This window comes from Mustelus asterias, chromosome 1 (genome assembly GCF_964213995.1).
Source record: "Mustelus asterias chromosome 1, sMusAst1.hap1.1, whole genome shotgun sequence".
NCBI lineage: Eukaryota > Metazoa > Chordata > Chondrichthyes > Carcharhiniformes > Triakidae > Mustelus > Mustelus asterias.
The window spans coordinates 168,734,550-168,760,087 of NC_135801.1; the positions used below are offsets into that span (position 1 = coordinate 168,734,550).

The following is a 25,538-nucleotide window of genomic DNA, read 5'->3' on the forward strand; positions in this document are numbered from 1 at the left end:
GCAGGTGCAGCAGGTGATCAAGAAGGCGAATGGAATGTTGGCCTTTATCGCGAGGGGGATAGAATATAAAAGCAGGGAGGTCTTGCTGCAACTGTACAAGGCACTGGTGAGGCCGCAACTGGAGTACTGTGTGCAGTTTTGGTCCCCTTATTTGCGAAAGGATATATTGGCCTTGGAGGGAGTGCAGAGAAGGTTCACCAGGTTGATACCGGAGATGAGGGGTGTAGCTTATGAGGAGAGATTAAACAGATTGGGTCTGTACTCGTTGGAGTTTAGAAGGATGAGGGGTGATCTTATAGAGACATATAAGATAATGAAGGGGCTGGATAGGGTAGAGGTGGAGAGATTCTTTCCACTTAGAAGGGAAACCAGAACTAGAGGGCACAGCCTCAAAATAAGGGGGGGCCGGTTCAGAACAGAGTTGAGGGGGAACTTCTTCTCTCAGAGGGTAGTGAATCTCTGGAATTCTCTGCCCATTGAAGTGGTGGAGGCTTCCTCGTTGAATATGTTTAAATCACGGGTAGATAGATTTCTGATCGATAAGGGAATTAGGGGATATGGGGAGCAGGCGGGTAAGTGGAACTGATTCGCTTCAGATCAGCCATGATCTTGTTGAATGGCGGGGCAGGCTCGAAGGGCCAGATGCCCTACTCCTGCTCCTATTTCTTATGTTCTTATGAAGGGGAGTTTATTAAGGGACAGTGCCTGTTTAGATAGGTGCGCCTGCGGTGAACAGCACTGTGGGATTCTATGATTCTATAATTTGACATCGAGCCAAATAAGGAGATAATAAAACCCATGACCAAAGAGTTTGATTTAAGGACTATCTTTAAAAAAGTATATTAAACATCTTTCAGTGACAGGGTGGCACAGTGGTTAGCACTGCTGCCTCATAGTGCCAGGGACCCAGGTTCAATCCCTGGCTTGGGTCACTGTCTGTGTGGAGTTTGCACGTTCTCCCCGTGTCTGCGTGGGTTTCCTCCGGGTGCTCCAGTTTCCTCCCACAGTCCAAAGATGTGCGGGTTAAGTGGATTGACAATGCTAAATTGCCCCTTCGTGTCAGGGGGACTAGCCAGGGTAAATGCATGGGGTTATGGGGATAGGGCCTGGGTGGGATTGTGGTTGGTGCAGACTCGATGGGCCGAATGGCCTCCTTCTGCACTGTAGGATTCTACGATTCCAAAGGTGGAGAGGAGGAAGAAAGGGAGAGAGTGCCAGAGCTTAGGCCTTGGATAGCTGAATGCACAGCCACCCATTGTAGAGCAGTTAAAACTGGGGCTGGAATTCTCAGAATTCACCGCTGCCAGAGAGAACGAAGAACTTGGTGCTCAGCCAAATTGCTATTTGCAGCAGCGGGACTGGAGAATCCCAGCCGCAGGCAAGGTCGGAGAATCCTGACCTGGGTTTGCGCAAGAGGCCAGAATTGGATAAACGCGGGAATCTGGGAGAATTGTATGGCTGGAGCAGTTTAGATTGAAGTATCTGACAACAAAGATGAAAGTTTAAAAATCAAGGCGTTACCAGGCTGGGAACCATTGTAGGTTCATGTTCTGGGAGCAAGCAGTCTTGGTAATGGAGAGAATGTGGGGTCAGATGCTCAACTCACAGTCAAAAAGGATGGTAAGGTTGTGATGGGCTGATTCAGCCTCAGAATGTGGTCAGTACGAGGCAACAGAGTATGGGCCAGGGATCGAAGACAGTAGCAATGGTTTTCCACTCTTTAACTATGCTTATTACAGATTTACAATTGTAACTTTCAGTTACAAATTTGTCCAGTTAACCAGCTACTGAGTCACATGAACAGTTACTCTTAAAGCACTTTAGGACATCCGAGGGTCATGTGAGGTGTTACATAAATGCAAGTCTTGCTTTATTCCTTTCTTGAGCCTTTTGTCAAATATTGTTTCATGGATGGAATTTGCAGATATCCGTTACCATATCATAGTGAAGACAGGAAGTGTGCCCGGAGCCAGTAGTGACTCAAAGGTTTTCATCAAACTGTACGGAGAGAAGGGAGACACCAGCAAGCATTCCCTAGCCATCTCTGACAATGACTTGGGAAATTACTTTGAACAAGGCCGTGTGGACGTTTTCATCATCGACACATTGGATATCGGAAAAGTAAGTACATGTTGGTGCTGATTGTGGAGCGAACCTCTGAGCTGTTTTCTAACTTAGAAATCATAGAAACCCTACAGTACAGAAAGAGGCCATTCGGCCCATCGAGTCTGCACCGACCACAATCCCACCCAGGCCCTACCCCCATATCCCTATATATTTACCCACTAATCCCTCTAACCTACACATCCCAGGACACTAAGGGCAATTTTTAGCATGGCCAATCAACCTAACCTACACATCTTTGGACTGTGGGAGGAAACCGGAGCACCCGGAGGAAACCCACGCAGACACGAGGAGAATGTGCAAACTCCACACAGACAGTGACCCAAGCCGGGAATCGAACCCAGGTCCCTGGAGCTGTGAAGCAGCAGTGCTAACCACTGTGCTACCGTGCCGCCCACAACTTGCTGACTCTTTGCACTCTGGCTAGGAATTTATCCAATGAATTACAACATTACGTCCAAGATCACCATCCTCTCTCAACTGGATACAAATGCAATCACAGAATATAAAGCTATAACATAATAACAATAATATAACAATATAAAGCTATATCACACTATATAAAGCTGGGGCGGCATGGTGGCACAGTGGTTAGCACTGCTGCCTTACAGCTTCAGAGGACCCGGGTTCAATTCCTGGATTGGGTCACTGTCTGTGTGGAATCTGCACGTTCTTTCCATGTCTGCGTGGGGGTGCTCCAGTTTCCTCCCACAGTCTGAAGGATGTGCTGGTTAGGTGCATTGGCCATGCTAAATTGTCCCTTAGTGCACCCGGACAGGTGCCGGAGCGTGGCGACTGGGGGTTTTGTACAGTAACTTCATTGCAGTGTTAATGTAAGCCTACTTGTGACACTAATAAATAAACTTTAACTTTAACGAGGGCAAAAGGAAGCTCCAGCTAATTGTATTAAACCACTACACCAACCCTTTCATTCAAAGTTTAAATATTCGGCAATGACAAAATGTAACCTCCAGATACCCTTACTTACTATCATTGATAGCAATGAATTTTGAGGATCGAAATGAAATCGAATAACTTTGTGTATGTATTTTAATTTTGAGCTCTCGAGGTAATTTTCCTTTTTGGAAATGATGTGAAACAGGCAATATTGGAACAGCAATGCCCAACAACTGTAAGGAAATTCACCTAAGGTGTATTTTATTTTATTCTTTCATGGGTTGTGGACGTCACTGGGTGGCCAACATTTATTGCCCATCCCTAATTGTCCTTTAGAAGGTGGTGGTGAGCTGCCTTCTTGAATCACAGCAGTCCCTGTGATCCACAGTGCTGTTAGGGAGGGTGTTCCAGGATTTGACCCAACAACAGTGAAGGAAGGGTGATATATTTCTAAGTCAGGGTGGTGATGTCTTGGAGGGAAAATCCCAGGTAGTGGTGTTCCCATGTGTCTGCTCCCTTGTCCTTCTAGATGCTAGAGATCATGAGGGGAATTCCCGCATCCCGCCTGCCACAGGATTCATAGCGGGCGGGGGGCAGGCCATGCAAAGGTCCATTGACCTTCAGTAGGATTCTCTGGTTTTGCAGCTGTGACAATAGAGGAATATTTTATTGTTTTGCTGGAATATATTTTAAAATCAGGATACATTTATGTTTAACTTTTCCTTTGGTAGATTAAAGAGTGGGATAGAAGCTAAGATGATGAAGAATGTCAAAGTGCCAAATAGCCTTACTGATTTCACGCCTTTGACTTTTGTTTCCGAAAAGCTAAACCGTTTGCTGATTGGACATGATAATGTGGGATTGAGAGCTGGTTGGTTCTTGGACAGCGTTCAGGTTAAAGTTCCAGTTCACGGGAAGGAGTATATGTTCCCGGCTCATCGCTGGCTGTGCAAGGATGAAGCAGATGGCAAGACCGAGATTGAAATCTATCCCAGCGAGATCACGGATATCGAGAAATGTAAGGATATGAAGGTCTGGAAGGAAAGGATTCTCATCCACTTTCCCAATAAATTCTTCATGGGAAAGATATGAATGCTCCTTGCAATCTTTAATCCACCTCTGTGTCTGTGTTTAGACCTCTAAGATTTGTAAATGCAAACCATCTCATTACTTCAGCGTTAATCTAGCTATTCTCTCATTTGATACCCAATATCCTTGTCCGTGCCTAGCTCCATGTATACTGATTATTTTTCTTTATTCATTCATTCGTGAGCATTGTTGATCAGTCCAGCTTTTATTGCCCATTCCTCATTCTCCTTGTGAAGTTGGAGGTAAGCCACCTTTCTGAATACAACTGAATGGCTTGCTGGGCCATTTCAGGGACCAGTTAAGAGTAAAGCACTTTGCTGTGGTCTGGAGTCACAGATAGGCCAGAGGGGATGAGGACAGTAGATTTCCTTTCCTAAAGGATATCTCCCTCGTGATCTTTTCTCCCCTTCTTCATTCTGTTGAAATTTAGACAGATCCCCTATTGCATTTGTATAACACATTCATATACGTGAGGTGAGGAGGTAAAGATCACAGTGCTCTTTGTAATACTTTGCAATGTGGAATTGTGTCCCCTGGTTCAAGACTCCCCAACCAGGGGAAATATCTTGCCTGCATCTACCCTGTCTGTCCCTTTTAAGTATTTTAATCGGAACCATAATGAGGAACAATGTGTGAGATGTCTGTACTTCAGTAAAGATGTCCTCAGTGAAATCTGTCACCTGCTGCAGCCAAAGCTGCGAGCTCAGAGCAGGGCAAGGGTGGCGTTGCCAGCGGCTGTAAAGGTGATGCATCCTTTGGAGCAGGAGCTGCAAATATTTGCAACATCCCACACCTTAGTATCCACGGAGCCATAAGGGAAGATGGTGAGGCTCTATATTCATCGAGAGCAGGATGTATTTCATTCTGTTTCGCGAGAGAGAATCAGAAGGAGCGAGCACATGGTTTAACGAGGATTGTAGTCTTCCGCATGGTGCAGGGTGCCGTTATCTGCACACATGTCACTTTGCAAACATTATGGGCAGGATTTTACAACCTTGCTCGAGCGAGACCGGAAATTCCTACCCAAGGTCAACGGACATTTCTGTTGCCCGCCCCTCGCCCACTCCGATACTGTGGCAGGCGAGACTGGAGTAGTACCAGCAGGATGCGATTTTGGGTCCTTGCTCATGCATGCAGCCGGTGCATGCACCAGGGTTGCCTTGCCCATGTTGGAGGTTGTCCAGTAGCACCCCTCCATTCCTCTCATCATTGCATCCACTTTTTAAAAATTCATTCTTGGGAAATGGGCATCGCTGGCTGGCCAGCATTTATTGCCCATCCCTAGATGTCCAAAGGCAGTTGAGAGTCAACCACATTGCTGTGGCTCTGGAGTCACATGTAGGCCAGACCAGGTAAGGACAGCAGATTTCCTTCCCTAAAGGACATTAGTGAACCAGATGGGTTTTTCCAACAATCGACAATGGTTTCATGGTCATCAGTAGATTCTTAATTCCAGATGTTTTGTTGTTGAATTCAGATTCGACCATCTGCCATGGTGGGATTTGAACCCAGGTCCCTAGAACATTTAACTGGATTAATAGTCTAGTGATAATACCACTAGGCCATCGCCTCCCCCAGCTGAAGAATTGCAGAGACTGCCCCTAGCTATCCCTCACAGAGATATTGATCATTTTTTGAGTGATGAGGTGCTGACTGATATTAATCCTTGAATTATTGTTTACTAGTTGGTACCTGTGTCATTTGTCCTACATGGTTTAATTTGAAATAATTCTCCAGGTTGTCCTTTTCTATTCCATTTACCATTTAATAACTCCTATATCCATAAACGCTTTTCTATCATTCCCCCTCCATGAGGCTGCAGATGTTTCTAATCTATCCTCAAAATTCAGTCCAATGGAAGCAGGAATCAGCCACCTGACTCTTCATCATGCCCAGGGCTTCTCATCTTCAAATAAATCCTTTTTGCCTAGTTGATTCCAAAGCACGGCAGTGATTGCTGATGTCAATGTCGCTGGGTATGTGTTATTTGCTTGCTTTTTTTGTGGAATTCTGGTGCAGCTACCTAATTACCTGAGCAAAAAAAGGCTGTCCCATCCGGTTAGAAGCCCGCCCATTTCAACCAGTGCCTTCCTTCGGGCAGCACGTTGGCACAGTGGTTAGCACTGCTGCCTCACAGCTCCAGGACCCGAATTCAATTCCAGCCTTGGGTAAGTGTCTGTGTGAAGTTTGCACATTCTCCCCGTGTCTACGTGGGTTTCCTCCAGATGCTCCGGTTTCCTCCCACACTCCAAAGATGCGCAGTTTAGGTGGATTGGCCGTGCTAAATTGCCCTTTAGTGACCCAAGATGTGCAGGTTAGATGGGATTAGCCACAGGGAATGTGTGGAATTGCAGGAATAGGGCAGGAAGAGGGCCTGGGTGGGATGCGCTGTCAGATAGTCGGTGCAGACCCGATGCACTGAAGGGATTCCAAAATGCAATGATACCCAAGGGGTTTATTTCTGACCCTGCAGGTGGATTGGGAAGCTGTGCTGAAAGCGAGTGGGTAAATGTGGTGCACTCACAGCACTAGAACTCCACATCCTTCCAGTGCAGCTGGCTGCTGGGGCAGTGACTTTACCCTCAGTGAATCTACCCTCAGCTGAGCACAAATCCATTGCTTGTCCTGCTGTGTATCTTTGTGCTTGTGTACCTTACCTCCATTTCCTCTGCATTTGACCAGTAATCAACTATGAGGTGGCAGTGCACACAGGAGACGTCACTGGAGCTGGCACTGATGCTAAAGTCTTCATCCAGATATATGGAGAGCTGGGAAAAACGGAAGTAATCCGCCTCCGAAGTCGCTCGGACAATTTTGTGCGAGGAGCGACAGAGATGTTTAAGGTAAGCTTGGATAAAAGTTCAGTGAAGGAAGGGCACTGGAGGAATCAGTCCTAGTCCTGATGGAAATGTAAGTATTCCGTTCAGCAATACTAAAAACAGAGAATGCTGGAAAGGCTCAACCAGTCCGACAGCATCTGTGAAGAGAGAAACAAAATGAAGGCTTTGAGTCTGTTTGAATCTTCAAAGTCGCAGAGAGATGGAAATGTGATGGATTAAATAGCTGGGGAGGGATAGTGGAGCAGGTGGAACAAACTAGAAGGCCAGGGATAGGTGGGAACCAGGCAAAGGGAATGTTAATGGTGGTGTTAAAGATTAAATAAGGTGCTAATAGCGGCATAAAGGTAAGATAGCACAATGTGTTAATAGCAAAACAAGGGTCAGTGCTATGTGAAAGTATAACAAGTGGCAGATGGCCCTGTGGGGGAGGAAGTTCGGTCCAAAAAAATTAAGATAAAAATGGAGGAGAGAGTTCATGCTCTGAAGTTGTTGAACTCAAAGTCCAAAGGGCTGTAAAGTGCCCAATCGGAAGATGAGATGCTGTTCCTCCAGTTTGCATTGGGCTTCACTAGAACGTTGCAGCAGGCCAAGGATGGACATGTGGGCATGAGAGCAAGATTGTGAATTGAAATGGCAAGTGACAGGAAGGTCAGGGTCATGCATGCGGACTAAGCGAAGGTGTTCCGCAAAGTGGTCACCCAGTCTGCTTTTAGTCTCCCCAGTGTGGAGGGAACTGCATCAGGAGCAGAGGCTCAGTCGGACTTGGAGGAGGGATTACAGGGGGTGCGAGGCTGGTAATTATATGGAAAATGAAAGTAAGCAATCTTTATGACAAATGGGACAAAAAAACTTAGCTCTCTGTCAGGCAAAATAGCACTGTTACACAGAGTCTAGATTAGAATGATCTAGGGTGGCACGGTGGCACAGTAGTTAGTACTCCGGCCTCACAGCACCAGGAACCTGGGATCGATTCCCAGATTGGGTCACTGTCTGTGTAAAGTCTGCACCTTCTCCCGTGTCTGCGTTGGTTTCCTCCGGGTGCTCCGGTTTCCTCCCACAGTCTGCAAGACGTGCTGGTTAGGTGCATTGGCCGTGCTAAATTCTCCAACAGCGTACCTGAATAGATACTGGAGTGTGGCGACTAGGGGATTTTAACAGTAACTTCATTGCAGTGTTAATGTAAGCTTACTTATGACTAATAAATAAATTTTAAAGAATGAGTCAGGAAGAGAGATTAAGCTGGAAGCAGTGTATGAACCTTTAACAGAATTTAGATTCAATCTTCCCAGTGTTGATTTGAAGAGATTTATTTGCTCGTTGATGTCTTAATATGAGATACATCAGGTGGTCAAATGAAATGGGGAGACGGAATGTTGCTTGTGAGGATTGGAAGGAGGTGGAAACTAGTGAATGAAAATCATCTCAGCAAGGTAATGGAAAGCAAGAAAGGAGCAAGAGAGCTTGTAAGAGCTCAGTGAGAAGGACTGGCAATGATGCAGACAGAAGCAGTTTCCAGGTGGTTCCAGTCTGACACAAGGGCTTCATACAACCAGCAGCAGGTGCAAAGTGACACCCCCAAACCTGTTCAGCCAAAAAAAACAGATCCTCCACACCAGGGCTGCCAATGGCTGTGCAAGCATGTTTACCAGGAGCCAGACGATAAGTCTCCTACCCTCCACCACCATTACTAAAACAGCTAAAACAAGAGACACAAAATCAGGGCACGGTGGCACAGTGGTTAGCACCACTGCCTCACAGCACCAGGGGCCTGGGTTCTATTCCCGGCTCGGGTCACTGTCTGTGTGGAATTTGCACGTTCTCCCTGTGTCTGCGTGGGTTTCCTCCGGGTGCTGGTTAGGTGCATTGGCCATGTTAAATTCTCCCTCAGTGTACCCGAACGGGCTCCGGAGTGTGGCAACTAGGGGATTTTCACAGTAACTTCATTGCAGTGTTAATGTAAGCTTACTTGTGACACTAATTTATAAACTCTAGCCTTTTATGAGCAGAGTGTTTGCAGTGAGCTGGTTTGAACTGGCCTGCAGACCCTGCTGCATCCAGCTTAGAGCGACTCAGACTCCGCTTTTCCACTGATTCAGCTGATTTTCACATACGCAGATTGAGGCCCTGGATGTCGGCAAATTGATCAAACTCCGAATCGGTCACGACGGAAGTGGCTTGGCTCCCGGCTGGTTCCTGGAATCAGTCATAATCAATCGACTGAACATCACGGCCGTGGAGGAAGACAAGAAGAAGAAAAAAAAGAAAAAGAAAGTTGAGGCGGCCTTTGGTGGCCTGCAGAAGGAGGTAATGGAGACCTACACCTTCAACTGTCAGCGCTGGCTTGCCAGGGATGAGGGAGACAGAGAGCTGGTGGTGGAGCTCTTACCAGAGGAATCTGATGACATTGAAGGTGAGTAAAAGAGGGCCAGCCTTGGAGAATATGGCACCGGGAGCAAACCTACGTTTCGATGCCCTTTCTCTGAGTGTAAGTATGCAGTCACATTCGTAAAAATCTCAGTTGTAATAGAACCATAGGAAAGTTGCAGCACAGAAGGAGGCCATTCAGCCCATCTTGTCCATGCCAGCCCAAGGACACCCAGGTGCCTTTTCTAATCTCACCTTCCTGCACCCGGCCCGTAGCCCTGTAGCTTACAGCACGAGGTGCAGATCCAGGGACTTTTTAATAGAGTTTAGGCTCTCTGCCTCCACCACCAACTCAGGCAGCAAATTCCAGACACCCACCACCTTTTATGTAAGAAAAGTTCTTCATCATGCCCCCTCTACACCTTTTGCCACTTATCTTGAATCTATGTCCCCTGGTCCAAGAATTCTCCACCAAGGGAAACAGTTTAGTTTTATCCTGTCCCCTCTCACACTTCCCCTCATAATCTCAAAGGTTTTGTAATTCAAATGAATGATATGAGTCATAAAGAAAAATAACAGTTAAGTGACAAGTTTAAACATTAAAGCGTAAAACCAAACCTAGACCTCAATAACATATGAAGATGCTTGTTCATGGCACAGTGGTTAGCACTGCTGCCTCACAGCGCCAGGGACCCAGGCTCAATTCCAGTCTCGGGTCATTGTCTGTGCGGAGTCTGCACTTTCTCCCCATGTCTGCGTGGTACTCCGGTTTCCTCTCACAGTCCAAAGATATGCGAGTTAGGTGGATTGGCCATGCTAAATTGCCCCTTAGTGTCAGGGGGACTAGCTAGGGTAAATGCATGGGGTTAAGGTTTGCGTGGGATTGTGCTCGATGCAGACTCGATGGGCCAAATGGCCTCCTTCTGCACTGTAGGGATTCTATGGTTCTGTTCCAAGTGCATGACTTTGTCTGCCTTCGCCATCGCGTAACTTTCACTTATCATCCATTGCACATTGCCTAAATCAACAAAAAGGTTTCCCGTGCAAAGCACTGACTAACATGTGACCAACATCTTCACACATCTTTGCTTTTGCACAGAGTGTAACCAAGATGGCAGCTTCCTCACCACACTCACACGTGGCTGCAGTGTCAAAGCAGGACAGGCCAAAAGATGCCCCCACAATACAGGGTGAAAAGAAGGGGGATTCCCTGTTAGATGAGCATGTATCCTTAACCTTTAATCCCCACCTCCCAATTTTTCAGCAGATACACTTACACTTGAACGTTTTTTTCACCAAAATGGTTTTCTTTTAGTTTGAATTTTTTCACTGAACACCATGGTGACCATGGCGACTGCTCCCCATTCCCCCACTGACCATGGCACCTGGGTTAGTTGCCCACCTGTAAAGCCAATACTGTTTTTATTTTGCATTGTAAATGAAGCAATTTGCTCAATTTTTAATACAGAAGTAAAGTCTGATAGTGGGTCCCGTGTGTCACTTTCCCCTGGGTTAGTACTGCCCCATTTACACTATGGAACAACGTTCAGAGCACCTTATGGAACACGCAGACACCATGGCGTAGAAATTGGATATGGCCCATTTTCAAACAAATAACCAACTGGCAATTCACCCAGAATTGGGCCTTGGGCCTTATTTCAGTATTTTGAGCGAATTACTGTACCTCCTGAGGAAGAACTCCCATTCCGAAAGGGTGAATTTGGGCCTGCGTCCCTGATTCGTTAAATCAGGGGAGGATAACGGGAGAGAGGCTGATCCTTGGACACCGCAAGATTGCTGCACATTAAAGTGTCTTTTCAAATTGTACTCCCTGTGTTATTGGCAGTGGTCACAGAAGATTCCCGAGTGGAGTGGCGTTCCACAATTCACTGAATCTATAGAGTACCCTTATAAATAAACCTTTAATACTGTAGATTAAAAATTGCACCTTAAAATATTCTATAAAACAAGGTCACAATCCTACAGCAGCCAGCCATGAAGTTGGTTAGCAGTAGTCCTCAAGTGTTTATGACCATTTCAGTCTATCTTGGCATAGCCCAATTTGCAGACTGGTTCCAAGACAGGCATTGGACTCCTCATTTCCATATGGAATGGGCATGAAAAATCAGAGGACGCAATATGAAGCTAGATGTTTCTCAGACTTTTTTGGGGTATGTGCCATTGCAGCCAAATAATACTTCTTTTTTCACAGCGGGGTAGGAGGGAGGAGGAGGGGTGGGGGTGGGAGGGGACTATGGGGAGGGGGTAAAATTTGAATTGGATGAGTTCTGAAATTAAAAGTGTAATGATGATCTTGAATCAATTGTTGTAAAAAACCAATCACTTGTCCTTTAGGGATGGAAATCTGCTAACTATATCTGGTCTAGCCTGGCTTACGTGTCACTCCAGATCCACAGCAATGTGGGCTGTTAAATGGCCTCGCTATTCAGGTTAGTTGGGGATGGGCAGCAAATGATGGTCCAGCCAGTGAAGCCCACATCCCATAAATGAATTTTAAAAAGATTTTGCCATATCTCCTCAATTATTAATTCATAAAATCTACTATTTAACATATTGAGGCAAACAATAGGGAAAATAAATTGATGTTAAAACGGAGCTGATACTTGCCCGAGACATTGTCAATGGTGGAAAACGGTGCGACCACAAGACCCTTTGACAGGCCGGTCCACTCTACACTATTAACCCTCTGGGGTGGGTTATAAGAACTTCTTATCTTGGGAGTCTTGCCCCCTTCAAAGATTCTGCTCATGTTGACCCTACAGGTTTATTTGGTAGCAAATGCCATTAGCTTTCGGAGCGCTGCTCCTTCGTCAGATGAAGTGGAAATCTGCTCTCAAACAGGGCACAGAGACACAAAATCAAGTTACAGAATACTGATTAGAATGCGAATCTCTACAGCCAACCAGGTCTTAAAGATACAGACAATGTGAGTGGAGGGAGCATTAAGCACAGGTTAAAGAGATGTGTATTGTCACCAGACAGGACAGCCAGTGAGATTCTGCAAGTCCAGGAGGCAAGCTGTGGGGGTTACAGATAGTGTGACATGAACCCAAGATCCCGGTTTAGGCCGTCCTCATGTGTGCGGAACTTGACTATCAGTTTCTGCTCAGGACGGCCTAAACCGGGATCTTGGGTTTATGTCACACTATCAGTAACCCCCACAGCTTGCCTCCTGGACTTGCAGAATCTCACTGGCTGTCCTGTCTGGAGACAATACACATCTCTTTAATCTGTGCTTAATGCTCCCTCCACTCACATTGTCTGTATAGAAACATAGAAAACTACAGCACAAAAACAGGCCCTTCGGCTCCACAAGTTGTGCCGAACATATCCCTACCTTTTAGGCCTACCTATAACCCTCCATCCTATTAAGTCCCATGTACTCATCCAGGTGTCTCTTAAAACACCCTATTGAGTTTGCCTCCACCACTACTGACGGCAGCCGATTCCACTCGCCCACCACCCTCTGTGTGAAAAACTTCCCCCTAACATTTCCCCTGTACCTACCCCCCAGCACACTAAACCTGTGTCCTCTCGTAGCAGCTATTTCCACCCTGGGAAAAAGCCTCTGAGAGTCCACCCGATCTATGCCTCTCAACACCTTGTATACCTCTATTAGGTCTCCTCTCATCTTACATCTCTCCAAGGAGAAAAGACCGAGCTCCCTCAGCCTATCCTCATAAGGCATGCCACTCAATCCAGGCAACATCCTTGTAAATCTCCTCTGCACCCTTTCAATCTTTTCCACATCCTTCCTGTAATGAGGTGACCAGAACTGAGCACAGTACTCCAAGTGGGGTCTGACGAGGGTCTTATAAGGGTATCTTTAAGACCTGGTTGGCTGTAGAGATTCGCATTCTAATCAGTATTCTGTAACTTGATTTTGTGTCTCTGTGCCCTGTTTGAGAGCAGATTTCCACTCCATCTGACGAAGGAGCAGTGCTCCGAAAGCTAATGGCATTTGCTACCAAATAAACCTGTTGGACTTTAGCCTGGTGTTGTTAAAACTCTTACTGTGTTTACCCCAGTCCAACGCCGGCATCTCCACATCATGTTGACCCTCCCAGAGTCCACAATATCCCCCCATAAGGTTGAGACTTTGATACATCAGGTCCTGCCCTTGCAGCACACCAAGCAATGCTGAGGATTTTCAGCTCCACACTTTGAAACAAGTTCTCCCATTATTCTCCACCTCAAATATCCTACCCAACTGGAGAGTATGATAACCCTGTTATCATATCTCCTGAGTTGTATTATCGTCAATAACCTAAAGGTTAATCCATAATTGATTGAAACTCTGTACTGATGTAAACCTAACTTGCTTGTTGGGAAACAGATGGTTTTGGTGGGATGCTACATCTAATCAGATGCTATTCTTTACTGAATTCGGTAGAGTAAAATAGAGTAAAGCCAGCGTTGTACCCTCATTCTCGACAATTTTTTGGCGAAGGTTAGGATAAAATTGACCCCCCCCCCCACAAGAACCGACATTTCTTGAGAGATTTATTGGAATTGCATTATGCAAAGAAGTAGCGACCAGAGATATCAGTAGAGTTTGTTTCATGCCTGTTCTATTTGCAGAAAACACATACATGGTTCACGTGATTACTGGAAATGTGCTGGGCGCAGGAACAGATGCCAATGTCTTTATTAACATTTTTGGTGGGACAACAGATACTGGAGAACGTTACCTCAAGATGTCGAACCATCTCAACAAGTTTGAAAAAGGACAGGTGTGATGCAGTTGGTGGATTGTTTGGGGATGTGGGTGTGAGAGGGTTAGGGTTTACCATCTCTCAGTGCATGGTGCAGTAAGACAAAGTGATGTTAAACCGGGAAGATCCCAGGTTCAATATCGAGTCAATGCCAAATTTTGTGATTTAGCCAAGACATAAACATTGCTTAACTTCCTGCCTTAGATTTCCTTGCGATGAATTCCACTATCCAACAATCCTTACCTGAAGCATATGTGGTTGAATATTGGCCGGAATTCTACCGGCACGCCCGCCTCAATTCCGGGAGCGGGCAAGTCTCGGAGAATGGCATTCTCCGGTGATCTCGGGAAGGATCGTACAAACTTTGGGCGGGTGTGCCAGTAAAATTCCACCCATTGTGTGAAGACTCATATGTTTGTCTGGCTTTTGGCTTGCGCCTCCCATCTCCTTGCGCCTCCCCTTGACTCTGTCTATACTTCCTGCTGCCTCAGGAAAGCACCCAGCATAATTGAGGACCCCACACAGCCCAGATATAGTCTTTTCCACCTTCTTCCGCTGGGAAAAAAATACAAAAGTCTGAAAACATGTATCAACACGGGGGCACAATGGTTAGCACTGCTATCTCACAGTGCCAGGGACCCGAATTCAATTTCAGCCTTGGGTGACTGTCTGTGTGGACTTTGCATGTTCTCCCCGTGTCTGCGTGCGTTTCCTCCGGGTGTTCCGGTTTCCTCCCACAGTCCAAAGATATGCAGATTAGGTGGATTGGCCATGCTAAATTCTCCCTCAGTGTCAGGGGTATTAGCAGGGTAAATACGTGGGTTTATGGGGATAAGGCCTGGGTGGGATTGCTGTCGGTGCAGGCTCGATGAGCCAAATGGCCTCCTTCTGCACTGTAGGGATTCTATGAACAGACTTTTGAATGGTCATATCATATATTAAGCTGATCTTTCTCTTCACCTTTCCTGTAACTGCAACACTATATTCTGCACCCTATCCTTTCCTGCTCCCCTATGTACTCTATGAACGGTATATTTTATCTGTATAGTGCGCAAGAAACAATACTTTTCACTCTATCCCAATACACGTGACAATAATAATGAAATCAAAACAACTAATGCTGCACATGACAACTGGGTCCTCAGGCAAGCTCTAATAAATTTGCCAAAAATATTACCCTTTCATAAAATCATGTTGGTTCTGCCTAATTTTGGTCAATATTATTTCAGCCTTGCCTTCAGTCTCAGCAAGCGGATTTCCATTTTGGTCCCTGATCAGCTCCATCCTTCCTTTGATCTTTTTACTCTTTGCTCTGCCTTTTTGCACCTGCTCATAAAACACTTTTGGGTTTCTTTTTATGAAAAGCTGATTTATTTTCATACGATGCCCCGGACATTTGCTCCCAGGTCAGGAGCACAGAGACAGGTCATTTGCAAGCTCAGTCAACCTGACCCGGGAACACAACGTGAGGACTTAGTGTATGTAGTAACCTGTAGCATACCCCCAGCAGCTTGGTATCTCCTCAATTGTTCATTAATTCTAACCAAATTAATTTGACATTTGAACTCTAAAGTGTATTGTCTCTTTCTAGTTTTTTTTTAATCCATTCATGTGATGTGAGTTACATGGGTAAGATGGGTATAGAGGGATATGGGCCAAATGCGAGCAATTGGGACTAGCTTAATAGTAAAAACTGGGCGGCATGGACAAGTTGGACCGAAGGGCCTGTTTCCATGCTATTAACTTCTAAGAGTGTCGCTGGTTAGGCCAGCATCTATTGCCCATCCTGAGTTGCCCTTGAGAAGGTGATGGTGAGCTACCTTCCTGAATCGCTGCAATCCGTGTGGTGTAAGGGACTTGTTCTGCTCCTGATTTTTTTATTTGTTCTTGTAGCAATTGTTGCCCCTTATTTTTCCCTGGTTCCTATTTTCCCTAATTTTTAGATTCCCTGTGGGTGAGCTGCCTACTCCCGCTGGCGCTGAGTTAAAATCCTGGAACGCCCTCCCTAACAGTGGTGTGCCTTCATCATATGAGCTGTAACAATTTGAGCATCACCGGCTTCTAGAGGGCAATTTAGGCGATGGGCAATAAATGCTGGCCTTACCCATGGTGCCCACATTCCGTGAATGAATAAATTAAGGAAACCCCCGTGCTCAATCTCAATTTTTATTATATTTTGTTTTCTGATGCAGGAAGATATATTTTTGATCAAAGCCATTGACCTGGGTGTGTTAAGGAAGCTACGCATTCGACATGATAATGCAGGAGGAAATGCAGCCTGGTTCCTGGACAGAGTGGAAATTGTTGATGAGAAGGATGACACCACGTGAGTATTGATGTGTACAAAGTGAGAAGGTTGGAATGCATCTGTTTCCCATTCCTACTCCAACATGTTTGTTGAACTAAATAAATTATTTTAATTATTTAATTCTATAACATTATGGTTAGTTGCATTGACCCGAACAGGCGCCGGACTGTGACGACTAGTGAAATTTCACAGTAACTTCATTGCAGTGTTAATGCAAGCCTTACTTGTGATAAATAAATAAACTTTATGGTCACTCATGCACAAGAGTTCTCGCACAGCTAGGTCGCCAACCAATCCTTTCCCATTATACAATTACCAGTCTAAGATGGCCTGTTCCCTTGATAGTTCCTCAATCTATTGGTCTAGAAAACCACCCCGTCTAATTCCAGATATTCCTCCTCTATTGCACTGTGACTAATTTGACTCACCCAACCTATATGCAGATTAAAGTCAGCCATAATCATAGATGTTCCTTTAACACATGCACCTTTGATTTCCTGTCTAATGCTTTTCCCAACATTACCACTACAGTTTAGTGGTCTATATTCCATCCCCATGAATGTTTTTTGCTGTTTGGTGTTTCTCAACATGACCCACACAGACTCCACATCATCTGTGCTAATATCCTTCCTCAATAATGTATCAATATAATCTTTAATCAACAATGCAACTCCGCCATCTTTTCCTTTCTGTCTGTCCTTCTTAAACACTGAGTAGCTCTCATGTTTAGTTCCCATCCTTGATCACCTTGGAGCCACGTCTCCGTAATGCCGGCTATATCATACCCCTTTAGATCTATCTGTGCAACTAATTCATCCATTTTACTTTGAATGTTCTGAACATTCAGTAGCAAAACCTTATGGTGAGCCTTTTTAACATTCCTGGTCCCTTTCCTACTATTTTTTTTACTGTGATCTTATCTGATTCTCCTTGTTGTCTTTTTAGAGTCATAGAGATTTACAGCATGGAAACAGACCCTTCGGCCCAACTTGTCCATGCTGCCCTTCTTTTTAAACCCCGAAGCTAGTCCCAATTGCCTGCATTTGGCCCATATCCCTCTATACCCATCTTACCCATGTAACTGTCTAAACGCTTTTTAAAAGACAAAATTGTACCCGCCTCTACTACTACCTCTGGCAACTTGTTCCAGATACTCACCACCCTCTGTGTGAAAAAATTGCCCGTCTGGACACTTTTGTATCTCTCCCCTCTCACCTTAAACTTATGCCCTCTAGTTTTAGGCTCCCCTACCTTTGGGAAAAGATATTGACTATCTAGTTGATCTATGCCCCTCATTATTTTATAGACCTCTATAAGATCACTCTATAAGATCGCCTCCTACGCTCCAGAGAAAAAAGTCCCAGTCCATCCAGCCTCTCCTTATAACTCAAACCATCAAGTCCCGGTAGTATCCTAGTAAATCTCTTCTGCACTCTTTCTAGTTTAATAATATCCTTTCTGTAATAAGGTGACCAGAACTGAACACAGTATTCCAAATGTGGCCTTACCAATGTCTTGTACAACTTCAACAAGATGTCCCAACTCCGATGTTCTGACCAATGAAATCAAGCATGCTGAATGCCTTCTTCACCACTCTGTCCACCTGTGACTCCACTTTCAAGGAGCTATGAACCTGTACCCCTCGATCTCTTTGTTCTGTAACTCTCCCAATGCCCTATCATTAACTCAGTAAGTCCTGCCCTGGTTCAGTCTACCAAAATGCATCATCTCGCATTTATCTAAATTAAACTCCATCTGCCACCCGCCAGCCCACTGGCCCAAATGATCAAGATCCCGTTGCAATCCGAGATAACCTTCTTCACTGTCCATTTGCCACCAGTCTGTGCGGCCAAATTCCCCTCCAATTTGATTTTCATGTTTGCTGACAACACCACCATAGTGGGTCAAATCCCAAACAATGACTAGACAGAGTACAGGAATGAGATAGAGAATCTGGTGAACTGGTGCGGCAACAATAATCTCTCCCTCAATGTCAACAAAACGAAGGAGATTGTCATCGACTTCAGGAAGCGTAAAGGAGAACATGCCCCTGTCTACATCAATGGGGGTGAAGTAGAAAGGGTCGAGAGCTTCAGGTTTTTAGGTGTCCATATCACCAACAACCTGTCCTGGTCCCCCCATGCCAACACTATAGTTAAGAAAGCCCACCAGCGCCTCTACTTTCTCAGAAGACTAAGGAAATTTGGCATGTCAGCTATGACTGTCACCAACTTTTACAGATGCACCATAGAAAGCATTCTTTCTGGCTGTATCACAGCTTGGTATGGCTCCTGCTCTGCCCAAGACCGCAAGGAACTACAAAAGGTCGTGAATATAGCCCAATTCCATCACGCAAACCAGCCTCCCAGCCATTGCCTCCATCTACACTTCCCGCTACCTCGGCAAAGCAGCCAGCATAATGAAGGACCCCACGCACCCCAGACATTCTCTCTTCCACCTTCTTCCTTAGGGTAAAAGATACAAAAGTCTGAGGTCACGTACCAACCGACTCAAGAACAGCTTCTTCACTGCTGCTGTCAGACTTTTGAATGAACGTCCCTTGCATTAAGTTGATCTTTCTCTACACCCTAACTATGACTGTAACACTACATTCTGCACTCTCTCGTTTCCTTCTATATGAATGGTATGCTTTGTCTGTATAGCGCGCAAAAAACAATACTTTTCACTGTATGTTAATACATGTGACAATAATAAATCAAATCAAATCAATCTTGGTGTTATCTGCAAACTTACTAACCATGCCTCCTATATTCTCATCCAAATCATTAATATAAATGACAAATAACAGTGGACTCAGCACTGATCCCTGAGGCACACCGCTGGTCACAGGCCTCCAGTTTGAAAAACAACCCTCTACAACCACCCTCTGGTTTCTGTCATCAAGCCAATTTTGTATCCATTTAGCTACCTCACCCTGGATCCCATGAGATTTAACCTAATGCAACAACCTACCATGCGGCACCTTGTCTAAGGCCTTGCTAAAATCCATGTAGACAACATCAACTGCACTGGCCTCATCTACCTTCTTGGTTACCCCTTCAAAAAACTCAATCAAATTTGTGAGACATGATTTTCCACTCACAAAGCCATGCTGACTGTCCCTAATCAGTCCTTGTGTCTCTAAATGCCTGTAGATCCTATCTCTCAAAATATCTTCCAACAACTTACCCACCACAGATGTGAGGCTCACCGGCCTGTAGTTCCCAGGCTTTTCCCTGCAGCCCTTTTTAAACAAGGGCACAACATTTGCCACTCTCCAATCTTCAGGCACCTCACCTGTGAGTAACGATTATTCAAATATCTCTGCTAGGGGACCCGCAATTTCCTCCCTAGCCTCCCACAACGTCCTGGGATACACTTCATCAGGTCCCAGGGATTTATCTACCTTGATGCGCTTTAAGACTTCCAGCATCTCCTTCTCTGTAATATGTACACTCCTCAAGACATCACTATTCATTTCCCTGAGTTCCCTAACATCCATGCTTTTCTCAACAGTAAATACCGATAAGAAATATTCATTTAGGATCTCACCCATCTCTTGTGGATCCGCACATAGCTGACCTTGTTGATACATAAGAAGCCCTACTCTCTCCCTTGTTACTCTTTTGGCCTTTTCTCTTGTTCTTGATTCCCCCTGCTCTGAATCCTTACATAGGTGCCCATCCCCCTGCCATATTAGTTTAATCCACCTCCCCAGCCACTCTAGCAAGTACAAGTACCTCCCCACCACAGACATCAGTCCCAGTCCTGCCCAAGTGTAACCCGTCCAGTTTGTACATGTCAAACTTCCCCAGAACTGGTCCCAATGCCCTAGGAATCTGAAACCCTCCCCCTCACATCATCCTTTCAGCCACATATTCATTCTATAAATCCTGCTGTTTCTACTCTGACTAACACGGTCCTGAGATCACTACCTTTGAGGTCCTACTTTTCAGTTTGCTTCCTAGCTCTCTATATTCTGCTTTTAGGACCTCATCCTTTTTTTGTTATCTGTGTCATTTGTCCCAATGTGTACCACAACCACAGGCTATTCCCCCTCCCTCTTCAGAGTGTCCTGCAACCACTCTGGGACATCTTTGACCCTAGCACCAGGAAGGCAACATTACATCCTGGAGTCTATCTATTCCCCTTACAGTTGAATCCCCCACAACTATTGAATTTCCCCTCCCCTGTGCAACAAAGCCAAACATAATGATACAAATTTGGCTGCTATTATCTAATGTCCTTTAGGGAAGGAAATCTGCCATCCTTACCCGGTCTGGCCTACATGTGACTCCAGAGCCACAGCAATGTGGTTGACTCTCAACTGCCCTCTGAAATGGCCCAGCAAGCCACTCAGTTGTTTCAATCGCTCAAGAAGGTAGCTCACCTGCACTTTCTCAAGGGCAACTAGGGATGGGTGATAAATGCTGGCCAGCCAGCGATGCCCATGTCCCACGAATGAATAAAACATAAAATCCCCTGAGAGACCATCTCCCTCAACAGCATCCAAAACGATATATCTCATCCCGAGGGCCCCGAGCCTCTCCTCAAGGGCCCCGCGCCTCACCCCGAGGGTCCCGAGCCTCTCCTCAAGGGCCCTGCACCTCATCCCGAGGGTCCCGAGCCTCTCCTCAAGGGCCCCGCACCTCATCCCGACGGCCCCGAGCCTCTCCCCAAGGGCCCTGAGCCTCGCACTCCCTGAGGGACCCAAGCCTCACATTCCCTTTATCCTCCACTCCCAGTGAGTGTCCCTCACAGGTCCGGCGCTCTCCACTTCTCGAACGACCTTTATAGAATTTAGTGGGTTAAATGCAGGATTTGCTTTTTCAATATTGGGTAGGATTCTCTGGTCGTATCCCTGGCAGGGCCCATTGTGACTGAGAACAGAAAACTTGGTGTAAAACGTCATTAACTTTCATAGAGTCATAGAATGGAGTTATAGAATCTATACAGTGCAGAAGAACAAAGAACAAAGAACAATACAGCACAGGAACAGGCCCTTCGGCCCTCCAAGCTGTGCCGCTCCCTGGTCCAAACTAGACCATTCTTTTGTATCCCTCCATTCCCACTCCGTTCATGTGGCTATCTAGATAAGTCTTAAACGTTCCCAGTGTGTCCGCCTCCACCACCTTGCCCGGCAGCGCATTCCAGGCCCCCACCACCCTCTGTGTAAAATATGTCCTTCTGATATCTGTGTTAAACCTCCCCCCCTTCACCTTGAACCTATGACCCCTCGTGAACGTCACCACCAACCTGGGGAAAAGCTTCCCACCGTTCACCCTATCTATGCCTTTCATAATTTTATACACCTCTATTAAGTCTCCCCTCATCCTCCGTCTTTCCAGGGAGAGCAACCCCAGTTTACCCAATCTCTCCTCATAACTAAGCCCCTCCATACCAGGCAACATCCTGGTAAACCTCCTCTGTACTCTCTCCAAAGCCTCCACGTCCTTCTGGTAGTGTGGCGACCAGAACTGGACGCAGTATTCCAAATGCGGCCGAACAAACGTTCTATACATCTGCAACATCAGACCCCAACTTTAATATTGTATGCCCCGTCCTATAAAGGCAAGCATGCCATATGCCTTCTTCACCACCTTCTCCACCTGTGACGTCACCTTCAAGGATCTGTGGACTTGCACACCCAGGTCCCTCTCCGTATCTACACCCTTTATGGTTCTGCCATTTATCGTATAGCTCCCCCCTACATTATTTCTACCAAAATGAATCACTTCGCATTTATCAGGATTGAACTCCATCTGCCATTTCTTTGCCCAAATTTCCAGCCTATCTATATCCTTCTGTAGCCTCTGACAATGCTCCTCACTATCTGCAAGTCCTGCCAATTTCGTGTCGTCCGCAAACTTTCTGATCACCCCAGTTACACCTTCTTCCAGATCGTTTATATAAATCACAAACAGCAGAGGTCCCAATACAGAGCCCTGCAGAACACCACTAGTCACAGGCCTCCAGCCGGAAAAAGATCCTTCCACTACCACCCTCTGTCTTCTATGGCTAAGCCAGTTCTCCACCCATCTAGCTAGCTCACCTTTTATCCCGTGAGATTTAACCTTTTGCACCAGCCTGCCATGAGGGACCTTGTCAAACGCTTTACTAAAATCCATATAGACAACATCCACGGCCCTTCCCTCGTCAATCGTTTTTGTCACCTCCTCAAAAAACTCAGCCAAATTTGCAAGGCATGACCTCCCTCGTACAAAAACCATGCTGTCTATCGCTAATGAGATTATTCAGTTTTAAATGCGCATATATCCCATCTCTAAGAATCTTCTCCAACAATTTCCCTACTTCTTCAAAAAACTCCACCAGGTTAGTGAGGCATGACCTCCCTCTCACAAAACCATGCTGACTATCGTTAATGAGTTTATTCCTTTCTAAATGCGCATACATCCTATCTCTAAGAATCTTCTCCAACAACTTCCCCACCACGGACGTCAAGCTCACCGGCCTATAATTACCCGGGTTATCCTTCCTACCCTTCTTAAATAACGGGACCACATTAGCTATCCTCCAATCCCCTGAGACCTCCCCCTGTGTCCAGTGACGAGACAAAGATTTGCGTCAGAGGCCCAGCGATTTCATCTCTCGTCTCCCTGAGCAGCCTTGGATAGATTCCATCAGGCCCTGGGGATTTGTCAGTCTTTATATTCTCTAACAAACCTAACACTTCCTCCCTTGTAATGGAGATTTTCTCCAACGGTTCAACACTCCCCTCCAAGACACTCCCAGTCAACACATCCCTCTCCTTTGTGAATACCGACGCAAAGTATTCATTTAGGATCTCCCCTACTTCTTTGGGCTCTAAGCATAATTCCCCACTTTTGTCCCCGAGAAGGAGGCCATTGGCCCATCGAGTCTGCACTGATCACAATCTCACCCAGGCCCAATTCCCCATAACCCCATGCATTTACCTTGCTAATCCCTCTGACACTAAGGGTCAACTTAGCACGGCCAATCCACCTGACCTGATTTCTTTCCCTAGCAACGGCAAGGGAAAATCCCAGCCACGAACAAGAATGGAAGATTTCAGCCATTTACTTAAAATGATCACAGGGATGGAAAGGCATGGTCAGGCAGAAAGCATTAATGAGTTTGTTATTGCAGACCTCCCAAATGTCACCTTATCATTTCAGACCCAATGGGCCAAATGGCCTCTTCTGCACTGCAGGGATTCTATGATTCAATGAATTACACATTGTTCTGTTTCACCAGGTATTTCTTCCCTTGTGAACGATGGCTCGCAGTTGATGAGGATGACGGGCAGATAGCAAGAGAGCTCGTTCCCGTGGATGAGGCATTCCTGAGGAAAGGTTCGGATGGAAATGACCAATCTCAGGCAACACTGGGCCTTGAACAGAAAGGTGAAAACCAGCAAATCCCCTTCTCCAGCCTGACAAATGATACGATGTATAATCGTGTTTAAGTTCAGACCACATTTTGTAACTCAACGTATATTTTCTTACACATTCTACTGCCAAACACGGGCAATTGGGACAAGCTGGGAGGGCGCCATGGCCGGCATGGACCGGTTGGGCCAAAGGGCCTGTTTCCGTGCTGTATTGCTCTACGACTCTGTGACTCTGTGGGTGGGTGGACTTTTATAGCCTCACTCTTCCCGAAACCGTAAAATCTCGCCCGAGGTCAACAGAGCTTCCCATGGTCCTCCCCTCGCCCGCTCCGATTCCCGTGGCGGGCGGGACGATAAAATTCCAGCCTGGTGAATTACTTTGATACCCGTGTGAAGTGTTAGCTACTGCTCACGGGTAGACTGAAGGTCATGGATTTAAGCCCCATTTCAGAGGCTTGAATCCATTATCAATGTTAGTGCCTTGGTGCATAACTGGGGGAGAGCTGCAGTGCTGCAGGTCCTGGCATTCAGCTGCAATGTTTCACTGACACTAAGAGATCACATGGAACTCTTGAAAGCAAGAGCAGGAGATTTCTGCTGGTGTAAGGCCCATCATTTATCCCTCAATCAACAGCACTGAACAGGACTGTGGGACATTGCGATGTACAAATTGGCTGCTGTGTTTTCCTATATTGTAAGTAACTACACATCAAAAGTTCCTAATTGATGAAGAGGTGCTTTGGGGTGGCTTGAGGATGCAAAAGGTGCTATATAAATGCATGTGCATTCTTTCAGCAGTGTACCTCAATGAGGGAGGTGGACACTAGCTTAGCCTGGCATCTTGTTGCTGTCAAAGCCCATTTGATTTCAGTAAAGGTTATAGAAACATAGCAAATAGAAGCAGGAGCCCTTCGAACCTGCTCCGCCATTCATTTTGATCATGGCTGATCATCAAATTCAATATCCTGATCCCCTCTTCCTCCCATATCCCTTGATCCCTTTAGCCCCAAGAGCCATATCTAATTTCTTCTTGAAATCACACGACGTTTTGGCCTCAACTACTTCTTGTGGTAGTGAATTCCACACATTCACCACCCTCTGGGTGAAGAAATTTCTCCTCGCCTCAGTCGTAAAAGTCCTTATCCTCAAACTATAACCCCTAGTTCTGGACTCCCCCACCATTGGGAACATTCTTTCTGAATCTACCCTGTCTAATCCTGTCAGAATTGTATAAGTTTCTATGGGATCCCTCTCACTCTTCTAAACTCCAGTGAATACAATCCTAGAAACATGGAAAGTAGAAGGGCCTGAAATCAAGCACAGTCTAATCAGTAATCGAAACCTTTCTGTTTCCCACAGCTCAGTCCACCACCTACACTGTGAGGGTAAAAACCGGGGAGAAGAAGAATGCAGGGACAGATGCCAATGTGTTCATCACCCTGTTTGGTGAGAAGGATGATACGGGTAAGAAGGTTTTCACATTTCAATTTGGTAAATTTAGCAAAGAATCCAAAGATAAAATCCCAAGTGCGCAATAAGTGTCCAGCGTTTGGTCTCAAGGAAAGAAGTGTAAGATGCGAGGCAGAATGATAAATGGCAGGTTTGTTAATGCTGCCCGTTTGTGCCCATATACAGCAGGTGGCACAGTGGTTAGCACTGCTGCCTCACTGTGCCAGGGACCCGGGTTCGATTCCCAGCTTGGGTCACTGTCTGTGCGGAGTCTGCATGTTTTCCCTGTGTCTGTGTGGGTTTCCTCCGGGTGCTCCAGTTCCCTCCCACAGTTTGAACGACGTACTGGTTAGGTGAAT

At 45.9% G+C, this 25,538-nt stretch overlaps 1 protein-coding gene across 1 annotated transcript in view; it reads left to right on the forward strand.

Annotated features, from left to right (window-relative positions):
* Positions 1-25,538, forward strand: part of loxhd1a (lipoxygenase homology PLAT domains 1a) — a 160,387-nt gene that overhangs the window by 73,862 nt on the left and 60,987 nt on the right. Inside the window, exons 16-23 of the mRNA XM_078198217.1 lie at positions 1,925-2,121; positions 3,847-4,039; positions 6,793-6,953; positions 9,066-9,360; positions 13,917-14,068; positions 16,243-16,376; positions 23,595-23,743; positions 25,090-25,194. Of these exons, the coding sequence (XP_078054343.1) occupies positions 1,925-2,121; positions 3,847-4,039; positions 6,793-6,953; positions 9,066-9,360; positions 13,917-14,068; positions 16,243-16,376; positions 23,595-23,743; positions 25,090-25,194 (1,386 nt within the window). The remainder of the gene's footprint in view (positions 1-1,924; positions 2,122-3,846; positions 4,040-6,792; positions 6,954-9,065; positions 9,361-13,916; positions 14,069-16,242; positions 16,377-23,594; positions 23,744-25,089; positions 25,195-25,538) is intronic.